General features: G+C 45.5%; 1 protein-coding gene across 11 annotated transcripts in view; it reads left to right on the top strand.

Annotated features, from left to right (window-relative positions):
* The first annotated feature begins 569 nt into the window (after positions 1–569).
* Positions 570–22603, top strand: part of CUX1 (cut like homeobox 1) — a 364039-nt gene continuing 342005 nt past the window's right edge. For 8 of the 11 annotated variants that reach the window (XM_060259668.1, XM_060259667.1, XM_060259664.1 and 5 more), the window contains exon 1: positions 737–888. In XM_060259668.1, coding sequence (XP_060115651.1) covers positions 826–888 — 63 coding nt within the window. In that variant the 5' untranslated portion in view covers positions 737–825. Of the gene's footprint in view, positions 889–5761; positions 5856–22603 lie in introns of those variants that run through there. The other 3 variants (XM_060259669.1, XM_060259658.1, XM_060259660.1) reach the window with 2 other exon arrangements.

Below are 22603 nucleotides of genomic sequence, written 5' to 3'. Positions count from 1 at the left end.
CACTCTATGCATTTGTACACAACATTTAACGGTTCAGACTGGCCTTTATTTATATACATGATTGTGTACGTAATTGCCCATGTCACTGAAGAGACACACAACCGTGTGTCTTTATGGTTCTCTATGCATATTCTCTCTCTGAAATAGCTGCGCCCCCCCCCCCCCCAGCAGTGGCGGACTGGGTCTAAAAATATTGGCTGCCAGGAGATAAAGAACTTCTATTTCTATTGGAACTTCTATATATTTTCAAGCTACTAAAAGGTCATTCACATTTTAAACATATCGTCTAACGCTGAAGGGGATCGCACTTCATCAGGGGCTCACTTGCCATTGGGCAAGCTGACACCCTGGCCAGCCCGCCACTGCCCCAGATGAGAAACTCTCCCCAGCAGCCCTTGGCCCCAAAAGTCCTCTTCTCTCCATTTCCCCCTCAGAAGTCCGCCCCTGTTTCCTACAACGCGGCCAACCTGTGCCCAGGCGGCGGCAACAAGCAGGCCTCATTTCCCTCTTCCTTCTCCCCCTCCCCCGTCGTCGTCTTTATTTTTTTTCCCCCCTCCTTCCCTCCCCCAACAAAAAACAAATCCATTCCGTGCAGGAGAGCGAGACTCCCGGCGGGTTTTCCGCCGTGCCCTGGCCAGCCTCTCGCTCGCTCTCAGCCTCCGTCTCCCTCGCGCGCTCTCTTCCTCCCTCCCTCCCTCCTCCCCTCCTCATCCTCCTCCCCCTCGCGCTCTCTCTCTCTCTCATCTCTCGCTCTCCTCTCGTGCACTCTCCAGCCAGCCCCTCTCGCTCGATCCGCCGCTCACTTCTGTCTCAATATGTCTCAAGATGGCGGCCAATGTGGGATCGATGTTTCAATATTGGAAGCGCTTTGATTTACAGCAGCTGCAGGTCAGGGACGCCTCGCGGCGGTTTTATTTTTGGGGGGGAACCCCCTCGCCTCGGACCCCCCCTTCCTTTCCCTCGCTCCCTCTTCCTCTCGCTTGGAGGCTCCCGCCCGCTCTCCTCTCTGGGTCACCCCCTTCCTCCCCCCCCCATCTTTAAAAGTCCAGCAGAAAGCGGCGCCCCCCAGCTGCCCACCCCCGGCCCTCCTCCTCCTCCTGCTGCTGCTGCTTTCCCCTCCTCCTCTTCTCCCCCAAGCCTGGCTCAGTCCCGGCTGCCGGCCCTGCCTGCCTCCGCCTGCCCGCTTCCTCCCCGCTCCCCTCCCTCCCATCGATAAGCCGCCGCCGCCGCTATCAGAAATTGATCCTCTTGTTCAATTCATCGATCCCAACAAGATGGCGCCGCCGAGGTGGCTTGTCCCGGATATGGGGGGGCCGCGGGGGGGGCACGGAGAGGAAAGAAGAGTCTTGGCAACAGTCTCTGGGCTTCCTCCCGCCCGGACTAAAAATAATAATAATAAAAAGGAACATCAACTCTTCTTCCCCCCTCCCCCCCCTCCCTCCACCACCTTCCTTTTCCTCTGGAACAACACTTCCCCCCTTCCTTTCAAAGTGTCCCCAAGTTTATAGGGAAATTAACTAAAAAAGGGGGGGGGCTGCCCTGGGTTTTTCTTTGCTGTTTTTTCACCCTCCCCCCCCCCTCTGAACGAGGAAGGTATTTCTCTGCCTCCCTCCTCGCAGGACTCCCCCCTTTAAGAGTGTTCTCTAGGGGGTTTAAAAAAATGTACAAGGGAAATTAACTAGGGAGTTTGCCCTCTGTGTGGCTTTGCTGTTTTCTCAAACCTACCCCCCCCCCCTTTAGCAAGAAAGAGAAATACTTTCTCTTCTCCGCCCAACATGACCCCCCCCCCCCCAAAAAAAGTGTTCACCTGGATTGTTTTTTTTAAAAAGTGTATGAGGAACATGGAGTTTGTCCTGTGGGGGCTTTGGTCTTTTCACCCCCCCCCAGGGAAATACTTTCTCTCCCCCAACAGTAGCCCCCCTCCCTTGTTAAAAAGTGTCCCTAGTTTTGTTTTAAAAAGTATCCGTGGAATCTGTCCCTGTACGTTTTCTGCTTGCTCCCCCATAGGGAAACACTTACACTCCATGGGCCAAGCTCTCCCCCCCACCCAAGTGTTCCCAATATTGTCAAAAGGATAAAATATGGAAGGGAAGTGAGGAGATACTTCCCCTCCCTCCTATGTACTTCTTGTCCCCCTCTCCCTTGAAGTGTTACATTTCTCCCCCTCTATAAAAAGGAAGGGAATGAGAAATAGAAGGGAACTAATGGGGGTGTTTCTCTCTGTTTCCATCCCTGCCCTCCAGAAACACTTCCTCCACATGCGGTGATTCCTCATACTGCCCTCCCCTCTTCAAAAAGTGCCCCACTGTTTTATTGAGGGAATAAATGTGGAAGGGAAATAGGGGGGGGGGGCTTTATTTTTTTCTCGGTATTTCTCTTTCTGCCCCTCTACAAAACTTCACCTTCCTTTTAAAGAGAGCCCCAATTTTTTATTTTTAAAAAGGCAGAAAAGGGAAATAACAGGTGCCCTCCACTCCCCACTTTTAAATCACCCCCCCCCCTTTCATAAAGGGAAAGGAGAAGGTGCAAGAGTAAACTAACTGGGGTCTCCCTGTTTTGTGTTCTCTGTCTTACCCCTCCCATAGTTCCCATAATCTTATAATAGGGGAGAGAAGTAAATGTTAAAGTTAGAAGATGGGGGAGCTTTCTCACTTCTATTTTTTCTGCTTTTATCCGCCCCTTCTCCCCTAACAATTTCTTTCAAGCAAATAAACAAGCATCCCACCAGTTTCCTAAGGGGAAAAATGTGAAAAGAAAGGGGGGGGGGTGAAGAGAAGTATCCTTCCTGTAGAGTTATTTCCTCTGCTCTGCATAAGCTTCTTCTTTGGTTCTTCTGCAAAACTCCCCCCCTCAATTTGAGCTCGTGGAAAGTTTGTGTGACTTAACATAGTGACACAGGAGAGTGGAGGGAAGGGAGCTGGATTTAGCTGTCCTCCTTCCCTGTTGTTCCTCCCCCCCCTGCAACTGGGGGTGCAGGCTGAGTACAGAAGTCCACTTTCTCCTTTCTTTTCACCCCACCCCCATTTCATTAAGTATATGTGACTGAAAAGTGTGGTGGGGGGGGGGGGGGAAGAGAAAGGAAGTGTTAATAATAGCTTGGTCTCCTTGGATTTTGCCTTTATTTTGGAGAGGGAACCTTTCTTCCTCATTCCCCTCGAGATGATTTGGAGGGGTAAAAGGCCATGAACTTGTCAATCTCCCTCCTCCCAAATGATGCAAATTCCTTCATAACTATATTTTGGAGATAAGATTCAGATGGGTAGCTGTGTTGGTCTGAAGCAGCAGGACAAAGTTTGAGTCCAGACTTTAAAGGTGCCACTGAACTCAAACTTCGTTCTAGATTTTGGAGAGAGGGTGCTTAGTACTTCCTATTGTGTGCATGTTGGGGGGGGGGGCAGGCTAGGCCTGGAAGCTTGATTGCTCTTCCTTAACAACCAGTTACTTAAGGGGGGGAATGTAAAATCTCTCCCTTAGGGAGCAGGCATTAATTCTTATCTCTCCCCCCCCCCTTACTTGGAGGAGGCCTTTTCTGATTCTCCCTTTTCATTTCAAATTCCCTTGGTAAGCAGATTCGTGGGGGTGGGGTGGAGAGTTAAATAGTTATTTCACAGATATTCCATTTTTGTTCCCTTGTTTTGCATATACCCAAGGTCAGAGGAGGGCTCCTTTAATCCTCCCAGTTTCTTGTGTGTGTGTGGGGGGGGGCAGATGTTCCTCTGCCCATTTGTTCTTTTCTCATACTGGGGGGGGGATATCTTAGTAGGGGAGAATGAGATTCTTTCCCCCCCACCCTTTGCTATTTTTTTAAACAACACCCCCACCCCAGGAAAGGGATTGGGATCTGGCTGTGAGTATAAACACCACCACGCTGTGTTTACTCAGAAGTAAGTCCCGCAGAAGCCAATAAAAATCCCACATAAGTATGCTGAATGTTTTCCCCTTTGGGAAACCGTTACACTCTCTAGTCGTGTTGTGATGGAGGGATTTAAACAGGGGGCGAGGGAAGGACCTTCTACCCACCATTCTCCTGTTCTCAAGACACCCACTCACATCTTGCTAGAGGAGAAATAGAAAATATTTTTAAAAATCCCTTTGGGCTTTTTTGAGGGAGATCCTTTTTGCCCTCACATAGAGTTGGTAAGCAGAGTGTTTAATCCCCTTATTGCTGAAATTCTTTCCAAGTTAGGCCTGACATCCTGCTCCATGTCTTTGGGGGATGCTCCCCTCTCTGTCCCTTGGGATGGCTGTTAAGCCCATTGGACTGTTGGGGGTTTGAAGGGGGGGGATTGCCAGTACCACAAGCTGTCTTCCCTCCTACATTTTACCACCAGCTTCTACCCCATTTCCATCAAATTCATGAGTGTGTCCATGTCTTTGAGATTGTGGGGACATGTTAAAAATCCCTTTAGTCTCACAGATGACCTCTTCTCACTTAAAATCCCATCCCTTTCCCTTTATTCCCTTAGAAGCTCATTGATTCATAAATCTTGAGGAGCTGAAAAAAGTTATTCCTTATTTTTTCGGATGGTAATGGTTAAAAGGACAAAAAATGTTGCAGTTGCTGTGGTAAACTTAGGATCCTTATTGCTAAGCAAAAGTGCTTAATATTCCATTAGTATTCTCTCTCATAACTTTAAGGGGGGGCTGGCATCTGGATTGGGGTTCTCTTTTGACCAAGCTCTGGTTTTTTTCTTTCCTTCCTTTTCAGCTCTGCATTTTATGTTTGTTCAGAGTGGATGTACATGTGGGGGGTGCCTCCCAAGCCTGTTTCTTCCCTCAGGTTATTCCTTTCCCTTTTGGCTTGCATCATACCCCCCTCCATTTCCCACCCCTGTGGCTTTGAACCTGGTAGCCGGATGTGTGTGGATGTTGGGGGTGGTGGTGGTGATATTATGGTTGCTGGATGAAGGGGGGTCCCTAACTTAGCTGGGCTGAGGTGTTTGTGTGGGGGAAGAGTGGCGAAGCCTGCTTTGTGGGAGGGGGAAGACTCAGACAGATTATTTATGCTAAGTGTTCCCATTTGTTTCTCCTAGTTATGGCTCCAGTTTTGTTTATGTGCTGTGTGGGGAGCGTTTGGGGGGCGAGTTTGTGGCCAGTTGCAGGAACACCTAAGTGCACCTCCCATGAGTGTGGTGTCCTTAACTTCATCTGCTGCTACTGTGCATAGAGCGAAGGGGTGGGTGGTGGGAGGGAGAGAAGAAAGCCCTCCATGCTCAATTTCCTCCTTGTGATGGGGGGGGGGGCTGATGTCGCCTCCTTATCTCTGAGTGCCTGTCATGGTCAATGACAAGGCCTTTCTGGCTGGCCATAGGTGGTGGGAGGGAGGCTATTTTCATAACAATGCCAGGAGTCCATTTCCGCCTGGAGGATTTTCTCAATGTGTTGAAGTGCCCTGTTCTCTCTCTCTTAATGTGCTTTTGGTGTTCAGAAGTAATATCCGTTCAAGGGGAGAGAGAGTGTACATGCTAAACATTGTTGCCTTGTTTGGGTGTGTATTCCCCTGATGAAATTGCAGATGTGCTGCTTAATAAAGCAACTCAGGTGTATGTGAGTATAGAAATGTAATATGCACACTCTGAATAGTAAGGGAGCATGCACAAATTAATAGGAGCAGTTCCTTGTCTATCAGTGGTTTGGTTGATACTCGAAGCAGGGAAATTGTCCAGCCTCTTTAACCGCCTGAAATGTAAATGGATTTGGCTGGTCTCTCTCCCACCCCCTTCCCTTTCTCTTACCCCCGCTGACTAGTCTGTTCAGCTAATGCCCACGTTGGCGGCAGAGAGCAGAAGCGGCTTGGAAGGAGCCCGGAAGTAATGCTTACATAGATGTTTGCCGTAGCTGAAGTGGAGTTAAAGGTGAGGGGTGTGTGTTCCTGTGAGAAGGCTTCTAGGGGGACAGGACTTCTTCCGGGCAGCTGTGTGGGATGCTTTGGTGTCCCCCAAGAATTGAGAAGGTGAAAGATGTGCAGTTCTCTAATAACTATCTGGGGTCTAGGGAAAAATGCTTGCGCTCAGTGGCTTCCAGGTGGATTAGGAGAGAGGGCAAAAATATGTCCTCACTGTGCTTTCTTTTCTTCTCTTTCCCTTTTAATGTTTGGGGTTTTTTTTTTAATGTTTTTGATTAAGGTAGACTTGGCTGAACTTTTGTAACTTGAAAGGATTCGTAATAGTGACCCAGAATACCTACAGGAATTCAGGAAATGAGATCCAGATGGAGAATTGTATAAAATAAAATGGATTAGATTTAGATGTAGTTAAACATGGTCTGACAACTTTAATTGTAGCTCAAGCTAGTTTTTTGCCTGTGTGTGTTGTAATTGCTCTGAATGGAAAAGTTTGCACATCCTGTGAGAATTATCTCAAAATGTTTTGTTTGCTACTGCCGAGGTACTTCTAGAAATTTTTGTGGGGGTGATGGTGGGAGGGGAGGCAAGCAACACTGTTTATTGATTACAAGTGATCATCCCCCCCCCCCCCAAAAGTATATGTAAATGAAATTCTAGAACAGAAAAGAATGCTGCCAAATGCCAGCTTGATAAACTGTTTTTGTTCTTGCTTAGTAAAAATAGCTCAACTTAATTCCTGTGCCTACTGTAAAAACTTGGCTTTGGCACATTTGTGTAAACTTCAATCTTGTTTTTGTCAAACTAAATGTGACCCTGTTTTCAGGAGGGCTAGATTTCTCGTTGAAGCCTTCTGGCAGTACTGGCTGGGAGTTCTGCTTGATTATAAAATCTTATACATAAAATGGTTGCTGTTTCTCTGTCTTCACGGTTTTGCCTATCCAGGCTGTGTGTTAATTGTCTGTCTTGCTGTGAAGAAGCTATGCAACTGTTCTTCTACCTATAGAGAAGTCAAAGAGTCATAGAACACAGTACAATACAGTCGTAATTGCTGCCTTCTGCATACTGCAATGCTTATACAGAACCTTCCACTTATCTTTAGTGGCTCTTGATGCCCCAGAATCCAACAAGTGCTGTGTCTGCCCTTCCAGGCCCTTTTTTTGCCGGCTGCTGCCATAATTCCCATAGCAATTTACCATTGCCCAAGAAGTCCAGAGGAAGGAGGCAGTCAGTGGCATTAGAGCATTTCTTTCCTCTGGCACAGCTGTTTTCACTTGCTGTCTCTTGCCTTTCCTTTTCCCACCAAAACTTCAGGGCGACTCATCTTTTTCTGCTCAAGCACCAATGCAATAGTGTGCCAATGGTGTATTCCTTCCAGCCATCATAGGGCAAATGGACAGCTGAAATGCTTTTTTTCCAGTGCAGGTAATTGGAACTTGTAGTCACTACTGATGTTTTGTTTGCTCCTGCAGAGATAGTTCAATAAATATACTTCTAGAAATTTTTGTGGTGGTGGTAGTGGGAGGGGAGGCGTGCAACTCTATTTATTTACTCACCATTTATTTATTTACTTAATTTATACCCTACTTTTCTCCCTTATGGGGACCCAATGTGCTTGCATTGCTCTCCTCTCCTTCATTTTATGCTCACAACAACCCTGGGGGGCTAGGTTAGGCAGTGTGTGTTTGACTGGCCCAAGGTAACCCAGCAGGCGTCCACGACAGTGTGCAGATTTGAACCTGGGTCTCTCTGATCCTAGCCCAGTACACTTATCACCACAGCATGCTGGCCAGACTTTAGTTTGCAGTGCCTATTGGAGGGATTCGCCCCATTTCAAATGAACATTTTGCTTTCAGTTAAATGGTTTGAGTAGTCTTCTGATTTTCTTTACGGGCTGGGAAAACTTGCGGGGGAAAACATAGTTGGAATTGGATATTGGTGTGTGCGTTGGGCTCGTCTAGATCACAGCTTTTCTTCAGCCAAAGTTCTCATGCAGTTGCGGTGAGCATGACATAGGGTTGGACCTGTCTGCAGGCCGGTGTTGCTACCTCCCACACTTTCCCTACCTCATTTGTGGAAGATAATTTATAAGTAACAGACTTCCACTTGTGGTCTGTCAGGTAGAAATTTTCCCAAGGCTCTTAACTGCGAGACTGTGTCAGTTCTAAGCTGCTGATCCCCCACCCCCGGTTATTGTCCTCTGGGAGACCCCAGAAGAACTTCAGGTGAAACTTTTCTGCTGCTTGGAGATAAGAGAAGGGCATGCAGATCACTGGCTGCTAACTGCCCTTTTGGATACCTGACAGCCAGCACCAAGTTTGCTGCTCCTTGGCTTCTCCTGCATCATAATATACAGCTCCAGGCTCCTCAGGCCTACACTCGAGATCATATCAGTGTGAATTTTTAAAAAGCCAAGAACATCGTGTGGGACTGACACATCCTTATTTACTCACCATTTCATGAGCTTATCGTCGTGATGGGAATTAAGCCTGGGCAGGGCATTCAAAATGGCAAAGGCTTGCTCATGAGGCAGCCATTCTAGTCCAGAGGTTCACAAATGTTTTAGGGATAGCGTTGGATGCTTGAACTAGAATTGAGGTCTATTCTAGCACTGGGGGCTTTGGCCAACACAGAGGAGAAGCAGAAAACCTTCTGCAGTTGCTTCTCCTTGGTGATCTCTTGGGCTTTGTTATCTCCAAGGCTGGGCAGGCTTGTGCAGTCTGTGACCCACCAAGTCAGCTGTGGGTCTACTGGCCACACATGCTAGGTGCTTGACAAGGTGCCACAGTGTGGTTCTGAGCTGCTAAATGTACAGAAATGAGAGGTATATCGAGTCACTTGTGAGCAGTCATGTGTGACTGGTGGGTTGTTCTTGGATTGGTGTTCACAGGTTCTTCAGCCTTGGAAAACTGGACAGTGAACTTGGAAACAGAACGGCAGAAATCCTAACTGACTCTGCTTGCTTTGACATCGGTCTTTCCATCCTTGTTCTTTGCCCTTCTTTACAGAACCTGGATATTGAGCCTTACATGATAATGGCAGTTACCTTGCCTTAGAAACGGAAGATGACGGATTAATCCCATGGCCTTAGTTTGTCACATTCAGTCCCACAAGAAAGAAGGTTCACATCTTGACAATCATTTATCTTCCTTTTTTTGCAGAGTTATTTAATGTATGTGCTAAAGCCTCATTTGTGCATGCAGGTTCCTTTTTGGTAATGCTAGTGCCTGTCACACCAGCTCTAGATCACACCCTGCAGTGGGGCCATATCTCAGACTTGGTAATGCTGCTTTGGAGTATCTTCCCCTCCCTCTACATTAATCCTTGCATATAATATTATTTATTTAATTCATCTGGACCCCTCTCTCTCCTCAGGGAGAACCCAAAGCAGCTTACATCATCTCCCCTTCCGTTTGATCCTCCCAACAACTCTGTGAGGTAGATTAGGCTGAAAGAGTGTGACTGGTCAAGGTTACCCAGCGAGCTTCCATGGCATGAGTGGAGATTTGAGCTCGGGTTTCCCAGATCCTATCCGTCACTCTTCACCAGTCTTCAGTGCTGCATCTCTGTTATCTGGGGATATGTCCTACTGTTTATACTTCTATCCTGTGCTTGTTTACTTAGAAGTAATCCCACTGAGCTCAGTGGGTCAATGGGATTTACTCCCATGGAAGTATCTGAATTGGGTCCTTGACTTCAAATTGAACCTGCTGTGAAGCTGTCTGCTGAATAAAAGAATATAAACATATCTATCGTGTGCAGAGCACATTGAGTGTCCCCAGCTTCAAAGCTCTTTTGTGTTTCAACATCTCTGAAAGGTAAACTAGAGTCTGTTCAAGGCCTGTCCTGTGAACTTGATGGCTGAAGGAGGATCTTCTTCAGGGTTTCCCCATCTTGTAAGCAACCCTTGCAATTCACTTCTATACAGTTTGCTTATCCTGGAGTTTAATCTTCCTTGCCTGGTTGTTCTGAAGAAAACTCTTTAAGCACCACTTTTTGTGTTAAATTCACTCACTTTATTTTTATCCTGAGGATAGAAGTTGCTAAACATCATCACAGTATGAGTAAGTTAGTTGCTGCTTTGCTTGATTTGTCTTTATAACCTTGAATTCATGGAGCTGGAGAAGAGATTGTGCAATTGTGTGTGTGTGTATAGTGTGGTGCTATCTTCACAACTAGTTGCTCAGCAGGAACAATATTTTGTATGGTCAACACTCTGTATCATTCCACGTAATAAAATCAGAGGGCACTACAGACTCAAGACTTCTTTTTTATGTAAAGAGAATACTTCTAGCGTTCAGTAGTGTCAAACATATAACAGAAGAAGCTGGTGGAGTTAGCTATTTGGGAACGTGCTTGTATATAAGATACGGATTTAGAGCTGGAGAAGCTCCCCGTCTTTGAGAAGCAAGAGCCGATCTCTTGAGCCAATGGTGAGCCCTGCTGTAGGACAATGGGACTTTCTAAATTAGGTATTGAACGCTGCTGACACAGTAACCGGTTGCCAAATCATGTTTAATCACAGTTGAAGGGGGTAGTCATTGGATTAATAATAAACTTTGTAGTGCGGGCAGAACCCTGGAGGCATGCAAATGCCATGATGATGAGCTTGGCTTTTAAATACCTAAATGGACAGATAGAAGTGCTGTGGCTGTGGCATGAAAGCTTCTGGTGTCACTGCAGTTAGACCCTGATTGCCTGTTATCCCAGGCTGGTGGAATGAGTCTGCCAGTAAAAGCTTCTGGCCATCTGCCTGCTTGTCTGTCTGTGTGAGTATGTTTATATGGAAGGGTAATGTATATAAATACTTGTTCCCCTGTGTTCCTCCAGAATATTTATGCTGGTGCTGACCCAGAGAGGATCCATTTCATGCAGGTTGATCCACGTAACTGCACCTTTATGTCCACACCTCCTCCCCACTCTGCTGCTACATGGCTAGGATTCTTGTTTCCACATGACTGGCGTAATGCTTAACCAAATTTTTAATTTGGCCTGCGGCCAGCCGGGCTGGAGCATCAGTTACTTAAGTCGTTGCTACTGTGGATGGCGACAAGGAAAAAGAAACTCGCTGTTCCAATTTGCTCAATGAGATAGCATTAGGGTGGCCTATCAGGGGACTTTGGGGGCTTTCTGAATGTATGAAGCTGCCTTACAGTAGCCAACCATTAATCCTTCTGGCCCACTGCAGAAATTTCCAGCTGGCACCTGTAAGGTCACAGGCAGTGGGCCTTTCCCAGAACCCTCTTCCTGAGAACTTCGATTGGCCTTGCAGTGGTCTGGCAGGACTGCAGATCCTTTGCATCTAAAACCTGCTGTCTGTCACTGTGTTTTGGGGCCCCCGCCCTGCATATATTCTGGTGTGAAGGCAGGTGATATTATCTCCTCTGTTTGCTCTTCAATCCACCCTCACTCTCTCCCACACATGGTAAAAATAGAGTTAAAAGAACTATGGAAAACTTCTCAATTTGCACATTACTTGAGTGTTCCCAGCTAATTGGAAACAGGTGGGATCCTTCACATCTTGTCTGAATAAGATCATTTTGAAATATTATATTATTATTATTAATATCTTCACCCACAAGTTAAATGGCTCTGAGAGTAATCTGCTGAAAGGCAGGAACATAAATATTGTAAGTAAATAAAAGCCTCTCTGTGTGTGTCTCTGTGTGTGTTAGAGTAACATTCCCACAATAACCTCTGAACAAGAAACGTCTGGATCAGGTCTTGCTCCTCCTGGAATTATCATGGGCAGGAGGCATCCCAGAATTTCTGATTCTTCCCTCAATGCAGTGAAGGTGTCTGTCACAACAGAAACAGATGGTAGCAGCAGCAAGAAACATGGCATGTTTTGATATATTTTCCCTGGAATTTCTTGCGGGAGCTCTGCCCGGAATTTGATATAATAGTACTAGGGTATTTTATATAATGCCTTTCCTTGAGTTTTCAGAGTGCTCCATGCAGCTTATTTTAATAATCTTTAAAGCAACTCTGTGTTCATTTGGTTATATTTCAAAACTGTTTATGCTACACCTTTCCATCCTGCATGGATTCCTGAGCGGGTGGCAGCAAGAACCAACTCCGACACCCAGCTAAAAAATGGCTTCTATCCAGAGGTCGTTTTGTAGAAAAATAGGTGGTGGAGCTCATTAGCATAACTCATTAGCATATGCTGCCCTTCAGCAGCCAAAAGCAACCTGATTCAAGAAAGGAGAGCCCCGGGCGTGTGAGGTCTGCTTGGACTGGCTAGAGATCCAGCCAGCCCAAGCAGGCCTCACTCGTCTGGGGCTCTCCTGGCCCCCCCAACAGTCAAAACGCCAGCAAGCCACCTGCTGCCCAAAATCCCATAGGAAGTGGAGAAAGGGTGGCTTTGGCTTCTCCAGGGGTTAATGAGGGCTGCTGGGGGTGTGACAAAGCCCCTTGTGGCTGGCTGGCTGCTCGTTTGGCTCGCTGGCTGCTTGTTTATTTATACCCTGTATTTTTCCCCATTGGGGACTGAAAGCAGCTAACATTCTTTTCTGTCGTATCCTCACACTAATCCTGTGAGGTGGGTTAGATTGAGAGTGTGTAACTGGCCCAAGGTCATGGGTCTCCCAGTGCCTAGTCCACCACTGCACCAGGCTAGCTGATGGGAGGACATGGTGTGTGTTTGGAAAAACTAAGTGGTCCAGATTGTCCAGATACAGGTCCGTGGATGTTGACAGATGTGTATGTATATGGCAGCAACGTTTTCCATGCTTACAGTAGACATCACTGATGCAGCACTGCTTCCGAAGATCATCATAATCTGTGGCGACTCCTAGTCCATATGTATTCTCCTGATGAGCTTGCTATCTAAAACAGGGTAATGTGTCAGTGGTGAGCGGTTACTAGCAAGTCATGAGCCAAGTGTTTAATGGTCACAACTGTAGAGTGGGAGCCAGAGAATATTGGCCTTCGTTCGCACAACTGTGCCTGCTTCAGGTACTCAGATGTGCTTACTTTTTGTGATCTTTTTCGAAACAAGGACACGAGCTTTTCTACAGTCAGAGTTGGTTGGAACGGGAAAGGGAGAGCAAGTGTTAAGAGAAAGGAAGGGGAGAGAGAAGGGCGAAGAGTACTGCCAAAACATGAAAATGAGAGATTTGGATTTGTGAAGACATCTGAAAAGAGGTGGCCCCTCCCTGCTGAGCCACACCACAAGGAAAAGCCAGGTTACTTTACCTGTTCAGTGTGTCTTGGTGGGGAGGGTTGTGACTTCCTGATAGACACTTGCTTTGCATAATAAAACAAAGCTCAAGTGGCACCTTAAGGATGAACGTAATTCATTTCAGTATAGGCTTTTGAGGATCATAGTCCCCTTTGTCAGATAGAAGAACTGTCATGAAGAACTGTGCTGGGGAATTTTTATGGGGTATGTGGTGTGTGTGAAGCTTTGGTGTGATAAGCTTTTCATGCTTAGCATGCCCATAGTCTTAGATTCAGTTCTTTACAGGTCCTTTTCAAAGAGGTTGAGGGGCAGGTGATGGGAAACATCTTTCTCTGCCTGAGACCCTGGAGAGCTGCTGCAAACCAAGGGCGAGCAATGAATGGACCAGTGGCCTGACTTGGGACAAATCAGCTTCGCATTTTCATGCATTGATATTAATACAGGGAGCTGATCCCATTCTACTCATTCAACAACCTTATGAAGTGGTGAGTTGGTCAGACTGAGGGTGCTAAACCCAAGTCTCATTAAGTGAGTGTCAGGGCTAAGTGAAAAATTGAACCTAGCTCTCCCTTGACTGACCCTGTGTCTGACTTTTGTCAGCTGCAGTGTTTCGAGTTTCAAACATTACTGCAGAACTTGGAAGTTCCAGTGAAGTCCAAAGCTTAACAGGGTTGCAGTGCAACATTGCGGATGTATTTTACATATGGTATTCAATCCAAATAGCTTTTAACTCCATGTTGTTTACCAAGAATCAAGATGCAAGCAGTGGCAGACTCAGAGATGGTCTGGTGTGAAAAGTGCCCAAGTGGCACTTGTAGTTTCATTCTCTAAAGGTTCAGGGCACGCCAGGTAGTCCCAGCAACCAAAAGATGAATTTCTTCCATACAGCCTTCTAGCACCAGGTTCCACATCTGGCCTGTGTTTCTGTTTGGCCACCTCCGGCGCTTCAGAGGAAGCGTGGGAAGGGAGAATACCTCGAAGGGGAGAAAGGGTTTCTTTGTAACTTCTGCCAACAATTTCCATGTTGCTAACAAATGACTGTAAGGGGATGTTGCAAGCAAGTTGTTATCGTCATTGTTGACACTAAAGCATTATGACTAAAGTCAGGTGACGCGGAGTTTACTGTTTGAGAGGACAGCATATCACCCTTCGAATAAAATTCTCTCTTTCCCATCCAGGTATTAATTGCATGTGAATGTGTGTAATAACTAAAGTTTGGAATAACTTCCAGTGGGGCAGGCACATTCAACATTGGTTTATGCTGTCCATCATAAAGATGGGGGATATAAATTCACTAGTTTCAAAGCTGAAAAGCTTTCTTGTAGTAGTTTGGATCAAGGAGGGCAAGAAATAAGTAGGATGAACTGGAGTTCCTGCCCCAAACTGTTAACATTTCAAGTTAGCCCGGGATGTCAAACTGAGAAGTCAACCTGGTCCTGAACAACACTTTTCAGCACAACACTTAAATAGTAGCAAATTGGGGATGTTGAACTGAAAGGTATGGGAAGCGTTCCCCCAGAAGTATAGAAATAGGTTGTAGAAACCAGATGCAACAAATGTCACATCCAGATTATGGATTGTGTTTATCACTCACAAGTGTAAAGAAGATCTGAAAAGTAGTGGTGTTTAATTGAAAGTCACATGATATCATCACTGTGCATGTTTGGAGCAGCATAAGACAAAAATAAAAACTCCTCCTACCCTGAGGGGCTTAACACCTAAAGAGGTTTATTTCACTTGCATTGTTCAGGTACAATAGTCAACAGTATTCCGTGCTAATGTTCTTCTAAACTCTGGTTTGTATCGCAGGCACACAAGATAAAATGGTGGTTTTGCAGATGATCTATGGCATACTCCCTTTCTCCTCAACTGCCTCTCACCAAGATCCCTGGTTGCTATCTGGAGAAAGGCAGTGTTCCATCTCAAACCATGGTTTGAGGATTTGGATGAAATGACAACGTAGGTAGTCTAAACTCTGGATTACAGATTGAAGGTTGCCACTGCAAGTGAACTATAATTTACCTGGCTTTGCTTATGATTAATTTGAATTTCATCTATTCTGTGTAACATCAAAGGTAGTTTGCATGAAAAGCGTTGCAGTAAAATAATGGTTGGTTACAATTGTAGGTATTAGGCATCTGTAGGCTATAGGCATCTGGGCATCAAACCTTAACCCTCTTATTTTGTTTTCTTTAGTCACCATTGCTACTTCAGAGTAGTTTGTGGTGCAATCCTATGTACACTTTCCTGGAGAGTAAGCCTCATGGAATAGGCGTGAGCCAGCACGGTGTAGTGGTTAAGAGCGGTGCTCTAATCTGGAGAACTGGGTTTGTTTCTCTACTCCTCCAATTGAAGCCTGCCGGGTGACCTTGGGCTAGTCCAGTTCTCTCAGAACTCTCAGCCTCACTTACCTCACAAGGTGCCTGTTGTGGAGAGAGGAAAGCAAGGCGGTTGTTTGAGACTCCTTAGAGTAAGGAAAGGAAAGGTCCCCTGTGCAAGCACCAGTCATTTCGGACTCTGAGGTGACGTTGCTTTCACAATGTTTTCATGGCAGACTTTTTATGGGGTGGTTTGCCATTGCCTTCCCCAGTCATTTACACTTTTCCCCCAGCAAGCTGGGTACTCATTTTACTGACCTCGGAAGGATGGAAGGCTGAGTCAACCTGAGCCGGCTACCTAAACCCAGCTACCGCTGGGATCGAACTCAGGTCGTGAGCAGAGCTTAGGACTGCAGTACTGCAGCTTTAACACTTTGTGCCGCGGGGCTCTTTAGAGTAAGAAAAGTGGGTTATAAAACTTCCTCCTCTTCTTCATCTTCTTGAATTGGATTCTGAGTAAATGTGCTTAGCCACTAGAAACATATCTGGGTTCAAGGAGAAAAAAATGTTATGAGCTGATAATGGAAGTGCAGCTCAAACAAGCGCAAACAAAATGGCATTTAGGAGGCATATATGGTAGAAAGTTGTGTGCTGGCTTTACAAGTGTTTTCCTTCACGTGACTGACTTTTCAGTGTTCTGTCGTGCTTTTTGGGACCTTGTATGTGTTTTTTAAAATACTCAGAAACGCCACTGTGTTAATGGCAGACTCTGTTTTGTGTACCTATTGCAGGGGTGGCCAACAGTAGCTCTCCAGATGTTTTTTGCCTACTACTCCCATCAGCCCCAGCCAGCATGGCCAGTGGCTGGGGCTGATGGGAGTTGCAGGCAAAAAAAAAATCTGGAGACCTGCCGTTGGCCACCCCTGACCTATTGCAAAGGCAGCAGTAGAGGCCCACCTGCTGGTTTCTGCATACTGTAAGGTGCCCCAGGTATGCAGAAAATATTAATTTGTAAATATACAAAGCTTCTCTCCTCCCCACCTGCTGAGGACTAAGCATAGCCATTGCCCTTACGATAGGTTTTTATTTTGACAGCAGAAGTCACTTGGAAGGGGGGAGAATTGGCCTGCTCAAGCTCATGAGTGCTGGAAGGGGAAATTTGGGTTGGGGGCAGTTTCCCAGCCCTCTCTCTCTTCCTCCCCCGCAATCTTTTGCAGACCCTAGTTTGTGCAGGAATGTCTGCAGCTGTGTTTGAGAAGACCGAGCTAAGTCAGGGAAGAGTTTTCAGAACTGGCATTATTTTTCTGCCAAAAGATGCTAGTGTTCTCTTTCCAAATGTTGTGCATCTTGGGAATCACACCCAGTGTTTGAGTGCCTTTCCCCCCATTAAATGTGGAAAAGCCACTGAAGTGCTTTAGGATGTGGCCCAGATGGAACTCCAGCATCAAACAAAGATGGTTTCTACAGCCCCACATTGAAGACATTATTGCCCCAAGGTTCATTGTTTTTTTTGTGACAGCTGTCAATGCTTCAGTAACAGCACACTGCTTTAACACCTTCATTTACCACACTTTATGTACATTCTCACTTGGTGAGTTGAACATTTCTTAAACATGCACAGCACAGCTTGCTAGCAGGAGAATGTGACTGGATTTGATATACTGACTTCATTTGGCTCCCCCCCACCCCCAGCCATTTTGTGCTAATGTTTTCTTGCCTACTTGTGAGGGTTAGTCCCTTGACGCATCAAAAAGATCCAGTTGACTGACTGGTCAAATAATAACCAAGCATATTTAAAACTTTTAGCTTCATTAGGACAGCCCCCCCCCCCCACACACACCTGAGTCATAAACAGGTTTTCGTTCGTTTTGCTGTCTAATCCCCTTTTAAATCCCCAGATTTTCATTCTTATGCTAAACCAAATTAGCCGACCCTTGTGAAACAATGAAACTGACTTTTAAAAACATTGTAATGAGTTGACTATGGGCAGTCCTAGACTCTGAACTTCGACACCACTTCCTGTTCCTATTTGAGGCCCAGAGGGAAAATCCTTGCTGTGCTGCTAGATCTTCCTTTACTGCTGCTGGGCTGGGGGCGTAATCGGCCCTCATTCCTGACTTTATTATTTAAAAATATCACCACTGTCCTGCTATAAAGATGTGCTGCCAGTTACTCAGCCACATTCCTGACATGGAGGAATATTAGAGAATATTTGACTGCAGTCCATTGACATTATCTGTCTGATTAATACATGGTCATGTAAACTCTTACCTCTGGTTTCCATAGAAAGAATCGATGGCTAATTTAGTTGAAATCTATGGGAGAGCATTTGATGAGCCTGAACATTGAGATTTTAAAAGAGTAGCCATCTCCCAGTATAGTCCAGTGCGGATTTACTCCTGTTGAAGCCCATTGATTTCAGGATTGCACTTTTAGTTTGTAGTCTTTCGACACTGTTTGGCTTTCAATGTTGAAATTTTCCATTATCTTTTAAGAGTAGGAATAAAACAAAAGCAATAATATATACATATATTTAAAAAACCTTGAAATTCTTAAAAAAAAAGCATATACATTATTATTCAGAAAAAAGAAGCTCGTGATATTAAATGAAGTTATAACATTGGAAGGATTTAACAGTTTTATTGTGGCACAGACTTTTGAGGACTTGAACCCATCTGCACGAAATGGGCTCTAGGCCACGAAACCTTTGGCCGCAGAGGCCTTTAAGATGCCACAGAGGTTTTTTTTTTTTTTTTGCCAATTTGTGTGTTTGTGTTGTGTGCGTGTCCTTGTCTGTAAAGGCATTCTTGGCTCAAGAGACGATTTATCAGTATTTAAAAGAACAGAAAGCATTTGGTTGGCTGGACAATTGATGAATATCCTAACCATTTGTGACGAGCTTTCTGGCTCTTATGAACTTTGCAGAGCAAAGTCTCCCGCCGTTCATCATGCAGTGTTTTGGTCAGAGGAATGGGACTTCGGGTTAGAGTGCCGATAGAAATTCAGAACTCTTGGTTCCAGGAGAAGTACAGACAGTGCTTTAGTGAGTTCTGTAATTAGGAATAATGCTGACGTCAAGTTTCCATACCCTGTTACTTAATTGGCTTGAAATTAATCCGAGTCCAGTAACCTTTCTATAGAACATCCTCCTTCCCTTCTGCTTCCACATACTGTATAAACTATTTAAGTATGTGGTTTTTTGGGGGTTGTTTTTTTTTTTAATGGGAGAGGGTGAGTGGAAGCAGTGTGTTGTATGTGCTGTTGAGGGATTAGAAATTCACAGCAGGCTGCATTTGGTCAGCAAATGTCCAGGGAGTGGATTAATTTCCACTGCCGGTTATGAGGAATTCTGGCATATCTTTGGAAGGCTGGCGTTACTGTGCTGTGCTGCATCATGTGACAGGTTAATTGAAAAAACTTTCTTTTATTAAGGTTTCCAGTCTCGTTTTCTGCCTTGCTTTAAATAAGAGATGAAGTCTTTGCAAATACAGGGATGCTTTCAAAGAAAAAAAAAATCCAGTCTGCCTAGCAGAGCGTTATTGCAGGGCCTAAACAGCCACCAGACAGTAGAACCCTGCCACTGTGAATCACTTATATAGTGCATTCAGTGCCTCCATGTGCGTTACCATAGTAGTCTGAAGTTCAACAGCTCTGTTAAGTAGGCTGGTATAATTCCCTTGTTGCTGTGTGTGAACCTGCGAACTTGTGTCAGAGGCAAAATCTGAACTGGGGACTTGGTATGCATTCTTGATCAGATTTGGAAAGCCACTTGGCTTGTGGCAGAAGAATGTTGCAGGAACGCATGGGGCCATTTTGATGGACTTCAGGTATCATGGCCCAAGTAAGAGCGTAGTTTAGTAGCTGAGCTCTGGCAGGAAATCCCTGATTCAAATTGTACCTCTCCTGTGAGCTTTCTAGGTAGTCTCTCAGCAGTGTACAATATCTCAGCATTTTGGGGACAATCATCCCAGATTGCCAAATTACAGGGTGGTTGTAACAGTTATTGGGGAAACCTATGTGTGGTGCTTTACACGATCCCAGGTGCTGTATAAATCCAAAAGTCTTCTGGACAGCACCCCCCCCCCTCCCCGCTCCCCTTTATGGTCTACAGGTAACATCATTTGAGTGCTAGTTCTGCATATCAAGGAACCAGCAGAAGTGAGAAATGGTGCAAGAACTGCTTTGAGTGTCCGTCTTTTCAGATGCAATTGTAAGCGACTATTTATTATGCTCATTTTTCATTGCATATGTGAGCAGGACTTATTTTATGGCTATATTAAACAGAAGCTGGTGCGATAGCCTGCATATCTCAAAAGAAAATTGCTTCTGTTGTGTTAGAGCATTTACCCATAGCATTTATTTGTTTATGGGGGGGGGGGTTAAATGGCAAAACGGAGTGGTGCTTAAACGCATGATAGTCCCGTATACTGTCAGACGTTTGGCCACTAGCTCCTTTTGCATGCTCTGACCATTGTCATTTAATTGGCGATGCTGGGGTTGGACCTGACTGACCTGTGGAATGCAGAGATTTCTTCAGAATGGCCGAGTCCAATGGGTCTGTGGAGGTTCTGAACAAACGCCTGGGAAAGGTAATTGGATCAATGAAGGCCAGTAGGTGGAGGCTCCATCTGGACAAGATTCAGAAACTTTTGGTTAGTGACAAAGCTACTTAAGGACTGAGGATTTACCCTGCAGGGGGTTTCTCTCTCCCAGAGGAGCAGGTTTGTCTGTTGCTGAATCCTGACCTGCAGTTGTAGGCTTGGATGTCCTTGGTGGTACATATGGCTGCTCCTTGAAAAACATGATCTGAACACCATGATCCATGCTCTGATCACGTCCAGGTTAGATTACTAAAGCATGCTTTATGTGCCTTTGGAAACCATCCAGAAACTTCACGTGGTCCAAAATGTGACAACCAGGATATTGTTAGGGTGAGTACTAGGATTATATCACCTCTGTGCTGAAAAATCCGTACTGGCTACCTGTTTGTTTCTGGGCACAGTGCAAATAATCAGCTTGGGGGTCAGGATACTTGAAGGAATGCCTGTTTTTTTTTTCTGACCTGTTTGCAAGTTCTGCTCTCTGTGCCTCACCTGCAGAGGAGAGGCAGATGGCAACCAGATACAGGGCTTTTCCAGTGGTGGTGCCTTGCCTTTGGAATGCCTTTCCCCTTGAGGCTTGCCTGGTACTGACTGTACTGTACTGTTTTATAAGGCACCAGGCCAAAGCATTTCTCTATACCTAAGCTTTTAACTGTACGGTTCCATCAGTTTTTAAAATTAAATTTTTAATGTCCTGTTTCTAGCCTCATGCATGTTCTATGGATATGAAGGCTTGGTCTGATATTGCTAATTTTTATGCTTGTTGTTGTAACGATTTTATTGTTGTATTGCTTTGACTTTGTGAGCGACCTTGAGGAAGTTCTAACTAGATAAATGTGAGCTTTGCACGCCAAGCAGGCACTCTGCTGCTGAGCCGTACCCCCTCTCAATTAGCGTATGTGTATATTCATACCCACTCGGGCATACTGTACTTCTGATTGAATATCGTCATATATTTTTCTTCCACAGCCTTGCAAATACCTGGTCACCTGGAAAATACTTGGTCAGCTGCTCCCTATTCTACTTCTTCCCTCCTTTCTGTGCTGTTGTATGCCTTGCCATCCTGGGGCCTATTCCAAATCTCTATCCATGACTGGGAGACCGTAGCTTTGAGGCTAGAGGGAAGATAGCTGGATTTAGCTTCTAGTGTGTGGTATTGTGGAGGCAGAGCGTGGGGGCCTTCTAGTCTCCCTTCTGGTTGTACAATGTTGAAGGCTAAAGGTTGGCCAAATAGGTTTTTCTCATGGACATGCATTGACTTTATGCAAAAAAACTTGTGGGCGCAGTAACACTGATCCTTGGAACTCTGCAGGGGAGAAGCGAGAATCAGAAACATTTCCTGATCCTGCTGTGTGTCCCCTGGCTGGACCATGCAGAAAGGTGGCTGAGGATCCTCTGTCTTGTGCCCTCTTCGCATGTTGTCATTGCAGGCAGTTTCCTCAGAATCATCATGATGCAAACTGATGGTTCCCCTTTGCGTCAGCGGGGGATTGTGTCAGAGGTTGTTTTCTGTTTAGCAGTGGCAGTGGCAATCTCCCTAGGGTGACTTCCCGTACTTTGCTTTGGAAGATCCGTTTTGTTAACATGGGATGTTGACGTTGCAGGTGATTGAGATCCCTGGTCAGCAACTCGTTTTGCTGGAAGGACATATTGTCATTGGAATGAGTGTGTGTGTACGTGAGAGTGTGAGAGAGGGAAAGAAACTGGCACTGTGCCCTGCTTCTCCTGTGACCACTTATCAAGTCCCAGTGCCACAGCTTGACTGTGCCGCTGTTCTGCCGTTATGAATTTGGAAGGTGAGATGGCATCATATTTGACCTGGGACCATACATTATTGGTGCCCATTCTTAAAAAGAGTGAGGGAATGGAGAACATGGCACAAATACACTGCGTATTTGTGTGGACCATGTACAAGCTGGGAGTCTGTCTATTCTTCATATTCCACATTTAGCCCAACTAATATGATTGATTTGCAGCACCACAGGCTGGACTATAAACAGATTGTATTTGCATTGGAATATATATAGCAATGGAAATTTTTCTGCCCCACATAGCACCGTAGTGTTCTTAAATTGCTTCTTGTCCTGCATGTCAGTAAAACTTTGGGTTGCCAGGTCTGGTTTGGGAAACATTTGGGGGGCAGTGCTTGGCTGTGGGTGGACTTCATGGAAGGTAGGAAATTCGGTAGGAATGTACTACTGTAGACCCTACCCTCCAAAGCTGCTGTTTCCTTCAGGGAAACTGATCTCTGTAGTCGATAAATTAATTGTAATTGCAGGTGAGCTCCAGCCTCCTCCTGTCCCCGGAAGTAACCCTATAGCACAGAAAGTTATTATAATCATTCTAAGCCACAGTAGAACTGTTCTAATTAATATTGGAAGTTGCGGTTTCCTGTGCAGTGCAGCTAGATATAGCGGGTTGTCTAAGTCTGGTGTAGGGACGTGAAAAAAACCCCTTGATATTCAGGTTCAGGTACATTGAACCCAAACATGTCAATATTTTCCAATATTCCTATGGTATGGTATTGGGATTCAGTAAATATTCAGGATTCTCATCCCCCCCCCCCCCAGCTATCCATTATACCCTATGGGACTATTGTCAATGGTCCCCATAGCGTATAATTGAGAATCAATATGGGGGTGTCTGGGGCTCTGGG

Source organism: Heteronotia binoei, chromosome 18 (genome assembly GCF_032191835.1).
Source record: "Heteronotia binoei isolate CCM8104 ecotype False Entrance Well chromosome 18, APGP_CSIRO_Hbin_v1, whole genome shotgun sequence".
NCBI lineage: Eukaryota > Metazoa > Chordata > Lepidosauria > Squamata > Gekkonidae > Heteronotia > Heteronotia binoei.
Note: the sequence above shows the minus strand (reverse complement) of the source record. Positions and strands in the feature narration are given on the sequence as shown.